This window comes from Prinia subflava, chromosome 23, assembly GCF_021018805.1.
Source record: "Prinia subflava isolate CZ2003 ecotype Zambia chromosome 23, Cam_Psub_1.2, whole genome shotgun sequence".
Classification (NCBI taxonomy): Eukaryota; Metazoa; Chordata; class Aves; order Passeriformes; family Cisticolidae; genus Prinia; species Prinia subflava.
In genome coordinates, this window is record NC_086269.1 from 4,670,454 (window position 1) to 4,682,645 (window position 12,192).

The window sequence follows — 12,192 nt, forward strand, 5'->3', positions numbered from 1 at the left end:
AGCAGCCTCTGGGGCTGCATTTTTCTCATCTGTCCATCAGGCAGGGATGGATTTGTGCCCCGAAGGCAGCTCGGCAGCAGGAGCGGAGCCTGCTGGCAGAACGTGCAGCAGCCGCGGCACCTGGGCACGGGGTTCTTTTGAATCTGATCCTTAACTACATCTGAAGCTGGCGGTGGAATCGAGCTCAGACCTGCGGGCAGGGAGTTGAGCTGCCCAGTTCCCACTGGTGCCTGTCCCAGTGCCATCTGCTGGTCAGTGCCTGGCCGGGCTGGACTGGCCAGTGACCCGAGAACACCCCGCAGGCAGCTGGGTTCCTGCAGGACAGCTGCTGCTGCCGGGCTGCCACAGCGGGGCTTCGGGAGAAGGGAAATGTGGAGCTACAGGGGCAGAGGATGGGGAAAAGCAAAAGGCAAAGTCAGAGACCAGAATCACTGCAGTGCTGATTCTGCCTCGTGAGACCCTTTCCCCTTATGCTGCTCCCAGATGGATGTTCTGAGGTGAAAATGCTGGAAAACCACAGGATCTGGGGATGTACCCTTGTATTTAACTTTTTTCTATGCCTCAAAGATGAAATTGTGTGAGTTTGGGAGTGGGAGGCTTGTACTGGGCTGCATAAAACAGGGAACCAGAAGTGCTCCAGCCATGGTTTTTATTTCTTTTTCTTTTTTTTTTTTTCTCTGAGCTCTTTTTCTCTTGCTTCCCTTGCCCAAGAGTTTCTGGTGGGGACACATTTTTACTTTACACTCAGCTGGATGCTCAAGAAAAATTCCCTACGTCATCCTCAATCCCCATGGCCTCCTGCTGCTTTTACACAGCTTTAAAAACATTAAGTCACACCCTTACAAAATGCAGCACATGGATGCTTTTGGAAAGCCAAAAAACCCCTTCTGGACCTACAGAAGTCATGTTATCTTTTAGCAATTCTATGTAAGCACATAATTAAGAGCATTTTACAGGTATAACAAGTGGCTCCCAGGTGTCCAGGTCCCCCAGAGAGACAGTGAACAGACTTTCACAACAGGATTTATTCAGTGCATGCTCTGGGGATGCACAGGACAGAGCAGCAGTGGAGGATCTCAGTAATGGCCTTCAGGTCATCCTCCACCTCATCTGTAAGAAAGGAAAGGTTGCAATGACCGGAGAAGGGGCTGCATCTCTCTGTTATCTTCCTTCCACCTGTCTGCAAAGCTTCTCACATATTTCACACCTCTGACCAGGAATCCTCAGGGGAAGGGAGGAGAGATGTGGGATAACAAAGCACAGTGGCCCAGACAATGCCAGTGGTCCTGCAACAAGCCCAGGAGCCACCAATAACCTCTAACAATGTCACTTGTATCCCTGGAGCTCAGATTGTACCAGCACACCTGGGGACTTGTTCTCCTCAGCCGCACACACACAAGTTACACGTCAAGAGGAATCTGTATCTAAATTCAAATACACTGGAATGATGCAAAGGATGAAGCCATGCAGGGAAAAGCTACATGAAGGAGCTGGTGGCCTCCATCAGCTCTGGAGGTTTCTCTTCTGTGCGTGCACACAGGTGCAGGCACACGCGTAAAATAAATCTTCGGCACTGGAGGAGGCAAGGGCTGCAGAGTGTGAGGAGGAGAGGGGGGAACAGCTGGGTAGTACTGGCCAGAGCTGTACCAGGAGCAGGAGGAAACAGAAATCCTCAAAACAGCAACTCCATTTGGACAAGAAAGGAAAGAGGTAAAACTTGTCCAAAATTGAGAAGGACACATTGGGAGGGAAAAGAGCATTTCTGCTTTAAAAAAACGCCAAAGTCAACAACCATGTCTCATCTACAAACACCAAAGCCAACACCATGTCTCATTGTCCCCAAGTCACCCTGCTGTCCCCAGGGTCACGCTGTGGCAGGGCCTGCCAGCCACATGGACAGGTGAGTGGGAGAGCTCAACAATTCCAGCCTGGGAATGGAACAGAAGCCAGGAAAAAGGAGAAGTGCCCAAGGTCACCAGCAGTATGGCAAACACCCTCCTGCCCTCAGGTCTCCTCAGGAAGGGGAAAAAGCTCCCCCTTGGCTCACTGGGGCTGCAGCAGAGGAGGCAGCGTAAGGAGGGAGGGTGTGAATTGTCTAAGGAGTCTCCTGAGCCTACCAGGGCTGTGGAAGAACCAGCGCTGACAAAAGCCTTGGTGAGGGGTGCAGGGAGAGCTGAGGAAGACCCTTCAGAGCAGAAGGCCCACCAGGGTGGCACTGGGGAGGAGGAAGAGCAAAAGGCCCAAGCAGGTCCTGGGGGCTCCAGCTTTGGGTGGATCCACACTTGTCTGGTCTGAGTTTGTCTCCAGATCTTCTGTGTCCAGGGCACCTGCTGGAAGAAGAGAGGAAAATGGGGAGTTAGAGGGGATGATCTGGCAGAAGAGAAACTCCCACTCATGCATGTGTGCCATGACGTGCCCCGAGGCACTGTGAGGCAGCAGAGCTCTGGTCCAGGGAAGCTGTGCGTTAGTGGGAGCAGGCTGTGAATGAGACCATGCTTCAGGGACATCCAACCAACCCCTCAGGGTTAGAGCAAGTGAGGAAGAGGCTTGGCGCCACATACAAGAGGAGGATCCAAAGGACCAGTCTGACACTGCTCCTCCCAAGCCCTCTCCATGCTGCTTGGGGATCCCTGAACGTCCGAGTGTCCATGCCAGGACAAACTCCACGGTTGCCTTACCTGAGAGGGAGGTCTGGAAATGGGGGCTCGGCCCTTTTTTGTCTTTGGAGGATGATGTTAAGCGCAAGAACGTGGGCTCTTCAGGGCTGAGGAGCACTGACTTGGAGGGGGTTATGAGCTCAGCTCTATTGAGACCTAACTTCATCTCTGGAACAGCTTGGCTGAGGGATGGAGATGGACTAGAAAAGGCTGATTTCTCTTTCTCATCCTCTTTGACATCTTTCTTTCTTTCTGGGACTGATCTGGGGCTGAAGGCTGTGCCCATGCTTTCTAATAAGTCTGGATCCTCTGTACTGAAGGAGCTAAGAGGCTCTCCAGTGTCTGCCTCTGGAGATACTTTATAATCTGGGTCTAAGGTGGGCTCAAAGGAAAGAATGACCCCAGTTGCCTCAGTAGGATCAGGCTTTTCTGATTCTGGCTTTGTGGTTGTGGCTGTTTTCAGTTGTGTCTTTGCTGTTGTGGCAGGTGCTAGCATTGTAGCAGCAGGTGTTGGCTTGGCTGTCGTGGTGGTAGATGTTGGTGTGGTGGGTGTTGGTTTGGCTGTGACTGTAGCAAGTTTTGTCGTAGCGATAGTTGGGGTGGGTTTTGGTGTGGTGGGTGTTGGCTTGGCCATAGCTGTTGTTGGTTTTGGCTTGGCTGTAGTGGTGTTGGTTGTGGTGGGGTTTGGTGTGATGATAGTGGTGGTGGTTGTGGGGTTTGGTGTGGTGGTAGTGGTGGGTGTTGCTTTGGTGGTAGTGGTGGTGGTTGTGGTGGGGTTTGGTGTGGAGGTTCTTGGTTTGCTGGTGGTGTTTGTTGTGTTGGATTTCAGGGGGCTGTGTGTTGTCTTGGTAGTAGTGGTGGTTGTTGGCTTAGTGGCAGTGGTAGTTAGGGTGGGTTTGGGTGTGGTGGGTGTTGGCTTGGCCATAGCTGTGGTAGGCTTTGGCTTGGCTGCAGTGCTGGTGGGTTTTGGCTTGGCCGTGGCTGTGGTGGCTGCTGGTGTTGTGGGTTTTGGCCTGGCTGGGGTTGTTGTTGGGAGCATGCTGGCAAGTTTTGGCTTGGCTGTGCTGAAGGGTGCCTGTGCTGGGGGTTTGGGCTTGGCTGTGGTTGGGAATGTGGTTGTAGGTTCTGGCTTGGCTGTGGTAGACACTGGTTTTGTGGGTTCTGGTTTGGCTGCAATGGACACTGGTGTGGGTTTGGGTTTGGCTGTGGTGTGTGCTGGTGTTGTAGGTGCTGGTTTGGCTGTGAGGGACACCGGTGTGGGTTCTGATTCAGCTGTAGTGTGGACTGGTGCTGTGGGCTCTGGTTTGGCTGTGGGCCCTGGTTTAGCTGTGGCTGTGGGCCCTGGTTTAGCTGTGGGCCCTGGTTTAGCTGTGGGCCCTGGTTTAGCTGTGGGCCCTGGTTTAGCTGTGGCTGTGGGCTCTGGTTTGGCTGTGGCTGTGGGCCCTGGTTTAGCTGTGGCTGTGGGCTCTGGTTTAGCTGTGGCTGTGGGCTCTGGTTTGGCTGTGGGCTCTGCTTTGACTGTGGGCTCTGCTTTGGCTGTGGGCTCTGGTTTGGCTGTGGCTGTGGGCCCTGGTTTGGCTGTGGGCTCTGCTTTGACTGTGGGCTCTGGTTTGGCTGTGGGCTCTGCTTTGGCTGTGGCTGTGGGCTCTGGTTTGGCTGTGGCTGTGGGCCCTGGTTTAGCTGTGGCTGTGGGCTCTGGTTTGGCTGTGGGCCCTGGTTTAGCTGTGGCTGTGGGCCCTGGTTTAGCTGTGGCTGTGGGCTCTGGTTTAGCTGTGGCTGTGGGCTCTGGTTTGGCTGTGGGCTCTGGTTTGCTTGTGGGCCCTGGTTTGCTTGTGGGCCCTGGTTTAGCTGTGGATGTGGGCTCTGGTTTAGCTGTGGGCTCTGGTTTGGCTGTGGCTGTGGGCTCTGGTTTGGCTGTGGGCTCTGGTTTGGCTGTGGGCTCTGGTTTGGCTGGCCTTGCCTTTGTTGTCACAGAGGCCGGAGTGGTCTCTTCTACAACGAGTTCTGGTGAGAGATGAAAAGTGCCGTGGGTTAGGGCTGGCTCAGCTGATCTCAGTGGATCCCCTGCACTGAGCAGGACCAGCAGAAACCAGTGAGGGGCTGAAACAGCAGCTGATCCCTCTCAGGTCACTCTGGGCCATCCCCCACTCTGAGGTTCCCAACCTGGAGACATCTCATGTCCCTCACACAGCCTCCTGCCATGCAAGGGGCAGAAAATGCTGCCCAACGGGGTACAAGGCTCTTGTCCAGTCCTCCTTATCTTAAGGCAGTTGACCTCTGCTAGGAGCAGGAATTGCTCCTGATGTCTCATGGTCCAGCCCTGGAAGTGCAGTTCAAGGGCTTCCTGACAGCTCCAGGAGGGTTCAGAGCTCAGACCCAGCCCAGGGTCTCGGTCCCAACAGCCCCTCCAGGGCCATGCATGGCTCTGCTCACTCACCACACAGGTTGTTCTCACAGACTGTGCCTGGGGGACACATTTCACATGAGGGTCCTTCCATGTAGGGCTTTCTCCCTTTCACGTTACCCCTGGAAGCAGAAAATGCCAAGATAAGGAAGGTGTGAGGAAAGGGGAAACACCCATCCCAGAGAGGGGGCTGATTCAGCCAAGGCAAAACTTGGGATCAACACACAAAACAGGTCTTGGTCCCCTGCCACGGCCTGTCAGGGCCATTTACTCACCAGCCTGACCCCAAGGCAGCTAAAGCCAGGGCAGATCCCTGACTCCCCTCAGAACAGAGCAGGGGGTGGGCATTGGGACAGGGAATTCTGTCTCACTTCTGCTCCAGACCCCCGGGAAGGTCTGCAGCCACAAGCTGCTCTTGGTGCTCTCAGCAGCTCTAAGCAAGTGGAGCCAAGGCTGGTCCCAGGGCTGGAAAGGGGGTACCCAGCTCTCCTCCCACATCCAACCCTTCCTGCTGCTGCAAAAGGGCTTCTCCACCCCCAGGCAGTGGCTGCTGCCAGCAGGGAAGAGCAAGGCCCAGGGCAGGGAGCTGTTTGTACCCTCAGCTACGGCCACTTCAACCTTGAGCAGCTCCTGGGGAAGAAGGTCCCTCCCTGGGTGTGTGTCAGGAGCTGAACCAGCCCTCAGCAGTCACAATCATGGGCCAGGATCTCCAGACAACCCTTCCTTACTCTGGGACCAACCCAAGATAACAGAGGCATTATTTGGAACTTCTATTTCTGACCAAGGACAAACCCTGCTCTGACATGAGGACGGAAGCCAGGGCATTTCCAGCACAGAAACCCCACTGAGATGCACCAATCCATGCAGTGCCTGGGACTTACGGGGGATAGTAGTTGCAAACCAGCAGGTGCATGTTCTCTGTTTCGATTCCATCGATCTTCTCACAAAAATGTGCCCCGCAGCCGATCTGATGCGTGTTTGACCAGACCACCTAAGGCAAAGACCAGGGTGGAGCTGAGGGGATTGGGTGAAGGCAACCTGTCCCCTGGCCTCAAAGGCTGCTCCAAAGACCTCCTCATCCCACAGAGTGTGCCCCAGATCCCACATCCCCATGTTCCTTTGGCTCTCAGGATCCACCACCATCTCTGCTCCTACCCAAGCTGTGAAGAAACACTCAGACTTCATCTCTCTGAGAATATCTGGCACCCAGCTCTGCTGAGCAGCCACCCCTCCACGCCAGCAGCTGGTACCTGGGTGTAGTGGCCACACATCTGCCCGGGGACACATGTGGATGTTGTCAAGTTGTAGAATTTCTCCTCCCCGTTCCAGTCTTCCACGGCGAATTCTAGCTCCAGGGTTGGGGCCATAGCAAAGAGGTTTTCTCCCCGTCGGCCTCTCTCCTTGTTGTGGTCCCAGATGCACTTCTCTGCATAGGATTGAGCCAGGGCCTCCAGCTCCTTGTCCCAGGTCTGAAAGGAGCTCGGTGTCAGCACACACAGAGGGACACTGGGCTCTCCAACAGGAACAAGGCACTCACCAAGGGCCCCTGCGCTCTCTGGCTGCAGTTTCCCCATTCATGAGGAAAACTCAAATCCCTACCCAACAGAGCTCAGGAGAGGGGAGCTCCATGGTCAGTCCCAGCACAAACTAAACCTTGGTTTACAGATCAAACAGGAGAAGGTCAGGGCACCAGCACAACCCTCACAACCTCTCCTGGAGCTCATCTAACACCATCACGGAGCATCCTCAACTCAGCATGGAGAAACCATGAAGTCATGGAGAAGGGAAGGAAACCCACTGTGGGTCACACCAGAGGGGCCTGGGGCTGTCCCTCCACGCCCAGGGTGGGGACAGGAGGGGAATGGGATACATCTCTCCTGGCAGCTGGGAGCACACGCTCCTGGGAAACATCATCTGTCTGCCTGGAGCAGAGACGTGGCCACCTGGCTGCCAGCCAGGAGCCCCCTCTGGAGCAGCAGCGGCCCCGCCGCCAGCTGAGCCCCCAGCCACAGGGATGTGCGGGAGGAGAACAGGGAGGAGGAGGAGGAGGAGGAGGAGAAGTAGAGAGCTTTTCTCTCAGCCATGCATATGGGGAATCCTACACTGCAGCTGTTTGGACCATCCTTGACGGAGAGAGCAGCTTGGCTGCTGGAAGGCAGCCCTGCAAACAGGGGGTCCTGAGGGGGGACCCTCCTGGACAGAGCCAGGGCTGCATCCAAAAGGTGCCAGACAGGAGGGCACATCACCACTGGGGGGTTGAGGGGAGGAGGACAGGCCCGAAGGCACTGGGGGGAGGAAACACCTGGATGGGACAGAGAGTGTTGGTTCACCCCTCACCATGGCCCTGAGCCACACTGAGAGATGGCTGGAGACCCCAATTTGGGGAGCACACACCCCTCTCCCTCTGGCACAGAGCTGGGCTCCATAAATAGGGAACTCACACCTGCAGATTTGCCTCATTAGTAAAGTGATTTTAGGCTACAGATTCCTCCCCTTCAACTAAATATTTCCAAAGCAACCAGCCCCATGTCCCAAAAGGAAGCACGGAGTGACTTCAGCCAGGCACGGTGCCACAGCAGCAGGTGAACCCAGAGGCAGAGACAGCCCAAGCAAAAGTCCCAGGAGGGAAGTGAGGACGATGTTCTCATGGAAAACCTCTACTGAAGAATCGTCAGGGCTGCTGTGAGCTAAACATTTGCTGGGATTCAAAATGAAAAAGCCTTTGGCTCCAGATCCTGTGTGTTTAAGCAGGAGCAGAAGCTGCAGAGGGAGCATCTCAAAGCACAGGGGCTACAATCAAAGATTCAGGAGCAGCCCCCATAGGTTTGGAATTGCACTGAGTTAAGGACCTTGAGACACCATTTCCCTCAGGCTTTCTCTAACACTGTGGCTCCAAAGCCCTGACACTCTGAGCCTGGTGGGTTCGATGGGACCATGGTGCTGAGGGCTCTGGCTCTGTCCCCTTCGAGTCTGCAGTCACTGCTCAGGCCTGCTCTCCCTGAATTCAACTTTTTGCTTCTTTCTAATTGTTAAGCTCCCATTTATCAGCCCATAAGGCTGGGCAACTTCTGGGCCAGGCAGGAAGGTGTCCTCCAAGCACAGTGACCCAAAGAGGAAAGGACTCCAACTTTCCATGATAAACAATTATCCTTCTCTGTGCAATTTGCAAACAGGGAGGAAAAAATCACATATGGTGCAAGATAAAACTTGATAGCCAAGTTCTAATCAAATCAAGAGTCTGAACAAGACAAAAAGCAGCAGCAGCACCAAGCTTGTTTTTGGTCTTACTACAGGTTCCACTGGTGTGGGACCTGACTTGATTTCTCCAAACAAATCAGGACAGGAGATCCTGTTTTCTTTGGATCTCCAACACACCAAGTCATGGCAAGGATTAGGAGTGTAATGAGCCCAAATAACTGAAAGACCTTGACTGACAAGTTGACATTCCTGCAATAGATAAAAATACCTTCACCTGCAAAGGCAAATACAGAGCAGTGCATGATGTCCCACACAGCAGGATTCCCCCACCAGCTCTTGGTAACAACCATGGCAAAGTCTCCAGGTCATGGTACCTGCCCATGGCAGCCCCTCACCTGCCCTTCCTGCCATCCCAGGGAGCTCCAGCAGGCACTCCTGTGACTGAGGGCTGCACCACTCTCATGGAAGGGCAGCTGGGGACTCACATCACACTTGGGAACTTCCAGAAAATGATCAAAGACAACTCCAAAGACAAAAGGAAACTCCTCTCTTTTTGAGGCTGTTTAAGGAACGCCTGCACTGACACCTACTTGTAACCCTACACAAGAATTGCTCTGCCTCCCCTAAGGAACACCCTGATCCCTCCTTGCATTAGGATCGAGCCTTGGACCACACAAACACCCCAATATTCCTCTCTAATAAAAGCCACTTACCATCTTCATCATACCCTTGGCAGGAGGAGAGACCTGGGAGCGATATTTATTGTGCTCATCCAAGATGATCTTCTTCTCTTCATCACTCAGGGACCAGCTCAGCTGCAGCATTGAGAGCACCAGGAGAACGGGAGGAAGACCTGAGCTCAGCATTGTGCAGGCAGCTTCTGCTCTCAGCAGCCCACGGCTCTGGCAGTCAGATTTAAAGCACCTCCCAAAAGCCAGGAACACCCAACAGCTTGAAGATTGGGGAGGAAATGTATTTATTAGAGTTTTGGAGCCATGTAGAACACACCCATCTCACATATCGGCCTTGATGGAGAGGCAGCAGTGCCAACGAACACGCAGGGTCCTCTCCCAGGGACAGACCCTGTGCCTGAATCCTAATCCCTGGGCTGGCACTCTTCATCCAAACCTCTGCTGCTCCAAACCTCAGCCATCCCTTGAGCCTCAGTTACAGGTCCTCTCTTCTACCTCCTGTCCCATTTCTCCTAATCTGTAACAATAATCCCATAGCAATCAGCAAAGCCCTGTTCTCACACGGGTCTTCCCCCGTCCCTGGAATGCAGCTGCGTTATAAACAAAGGCAGCAAGATGCAATTGCTGAGAGCAGTTTGCAGCACAGCAACTCCCCAGACAGAGTCAGAGCCCACCTGGGCCAGCCCCGTGTCTGTACTGGGGGACAGCAGCATTTGGCAGCTGAGGAACAGACCCCGGGCTGCCCCAGCCTGCTGGGAACAGGGGCAAGCAGTGTAAGCCATCAGGAGAAGGGGGAACAGGAGAGGAAGAACGGGGTACAGAGCTGAAATCGCCCCGAACAGGAGAGCTGGGAGCCCGTAGCTGCCCTCGGCGCTGGCTGCAATAACCGCACCGCGGCTCTGCGGGACAGGCTGCGCTGCTCGGCACCCGCGCCCCGCAGCCCCCGCGCCGCAGCCGCTCCGGCAGAGCCCCCCGGGCTGCTCCGGCCTCGGCTCCCCATCTGCGATTGTGCAAGCGCCCGGCCCGGCTCCAGCAGCTCCGCTGGGATCGCAGCCTGCTCGAGAGGAGCAGCGGGTGGGCAGCTCGGGAGAGCCGAGCCAAGTTAATCACACGCTGTAGGCTTCGCCTCCCCCTCCCCAGTCCCCAGGCAATGCTTTGTCGGCTTTGCTCTGGTTTCGGACCACACCGATCACCTCTCACCACAGCAGTTCTCCTCCTGCCCCCCAGATCTCTTAGCTCTGTGTATTACCTTGTCCTTCACTGGCTCTGGGGTCAGCCATCCCCTCAATTGTCCAACAATTCCTGCAAGTGGGGTCTGAGGCCAACATCTCACCAGGTCTTCAGCTCAGATGGTCAAACCACAGATTCCCATGTATTGCTAAGGCGAATCTGTCTCTTGATGGGGACACCTCAACACATTTGCTATTGTATCTCTGTAGACCTGGAGAAACGTCTAGAAAACATCAATACAGGCTCCAGCTCCTGCTGCCCAGCTCACCGTGGCCTGGCTTACAAGGAACAAGGCAGTGCTGAGAATCACAGAGCCATGGAATGGTTTGGATTGGGAAGAACCTGAGAGATCATCTCATTCCAACCCCTCTAGTGGGCACCTTCCATTAGACCAGTGCAGGTGCTGGTCTCTCTAAATGTGACTGGGAAGGTGGAGATGCGGGGCCAAGCTCCCCATAGCCCCTGGCTGAGCCCTGCAGGAGACAGCAGGGCAACAAGGATGAAGAAAAATGGGATACACAGAGCTTGTGGGGAGGAGCAAACAGCCCTGGAGGAGTCATCACCAGGGCATGTGGCTCGTGGGGAAACGTGAGTAAGAGCCGATGCCTTTGGCAAGCGCAGGGCGGCTGCCAAAGGGGTGCAGGGCCATTTCTCAACTCCCAACCTGCTGCGATGGCTCCTTCTGCAGCCAATGTCTGAAGCATCAAGATCAGCAGTGCAGGGTCCAGGCTCCACCCTGGGCTGAGACACTCGTGTCCAGCCGGCATTAGGTAAGTGTGTGTGGAATGCAGCTTTCCTTCTGCTCACTCAAGGAACAGCCCATCCCCACACCTCAGGGAGCAGCACCCTCTGCACGGGGACAGGAGCCGCACACCAACCCCTGACAGGCTCTGCTCCAGCCTGGGGGCTCCAGAGAGGCCCCACTCTGCAGCACAGCAGTGACCAAGCCTGGGCTGCCCCTGACTCACATCTCGAGGGTCTCCAGCGGGGCTGGCCGGTGTCTGAGAGGGTTCCTGCACTGGAGTGGGAGTAACAGGATCTCTCTCTTTTCCCTGCTCGCCTGGACTGATGAGCTCTGGAGGAGTTTATTGTCTTCCACACTATTCACTCATCCATTCTATTATTTAAAAATGCTGGGACACAAGTGTTGACTGGGGATCCCTCTGAGCTGAGCAGAGTGAGAGTGGGGTATTGTCCAAACCGGTGCAGTGAGTGCCAAGGAGAGCTGAGGTGAGGGAGGCCATGGTAGACACCCCATCTGTGACTTTTCCAATTGTGTCTGCCACCACAATGCCTCAATAGCTGCAGGAACAGCTCCATTCACTCAGTTCCACCTCAGCAGGTCACTAGGACCACCAGGCTCTCTAGGGAAGTCCCAGCCTCCTGCAACCTTTCCAGGGATCTGTGAAACTGGAGCTCTGATGAGGAAAATTACCATGGGTCACTTGCAGCTCATTGCCCAAGGTATCAAAACCTCCCCTTGGTCATCCCAGTTTTGCCATTGTGGCCTCACCTCTGATTTTCCCATCCTGATGATGCAGAAGGTGTGAGCTCCACTCTCCTCTGGCAGCTGGGGACAGGAGCTACTCTGGAAGCCATGCTGCAAACCAGGGCTTGGCAGATTTGGCCAAAAGCGATTCCTGACCACCAGGAGAACTGCCCTCCTGTTTTAGTTTTGCAAAGGGTTGCAATGGCATGGAAGGGCGACACCATTTAGCAAAAAGCAGCCAAGAAGCAAAATCCAGAAAGGTGAGTCCTCTCCAAACCCTCACAGGACATTGTGGGATGAGAGCACTTTCAGCCCAAACACTCGGGGGGAATACTTGGAAGCTGGATGGACCTGCAAATCCCAAATGCAAATCCCCCAGCAGGCTGTTTGTGCTCCCACAACCCTTCTGACCCACTGCATTCATGGGAGATTCAGGAACTGAAGCAAAGGAACCTCCTCTCACTCAACCAGCAGCAAACACCTCCCTGTCCCTGCTGGAAACAGGCCCAGCAATGGAGGGGA

At 54.7% G+C, this 12,192-nt stretch overlaps 1 protein-coding gene across 4 annotated transcripts; it reads right to left on the minus strand.

The window, feature by feature from the left end:
* Nucleotides 1–646: 646 nt before the first annotated feature.
* On the minus strand, nucleotides 647–9,213 carry PI16 (peptidase inhibitor 16). 4 transcript variants are annotated; one of them, XR_010082907.1, is made up of 9 exons: nucleotides 8,973–9,212; nucleotides 6,312–6,530; nucleotides 5,943–6,052; nucleotides 5,095–5,183; nucleotides 4,569–4,661; nucleotides 4,255–4,316; nucleotides 2,679–4,164; nucleotides 2,118–2,330; nucleotides 647–1,110 (listed from the first exon to the last, which is right to left on the minus strand). XR_010082907.1 is itself a non-coding variant. In XM_063418407.1 (8 exons), exons 1-8 carry the CDS (start codon nucleotides 9,123–9,125, stop codon nucleotides 2,188–2,190), a joined length of 2,352 nt encoding a protein of 783 aa, XP_063274477.1. In that variant the 5' UTR covers nucleotides 9,126–9,213; the 3' UTR covers nucleotides 647–2,187. The 4 variants fall into 4 exon arrangements, 3 of the variants coding, with proteins under 3 accessions (XP_063274477.1, XP_063274475.1, XP_063274478.1); XM_063418407.1 differs by having other exon boundaries at nucleotides 647–2,327; nucleotides 8,973–9,213; XM_063418405.1 differs by having other exon boundaries at nucleotides 647–2,330.
* Between the last annotated feature and the right edge of the window lie 2,979 nt (nucleotides 9,214–12,192).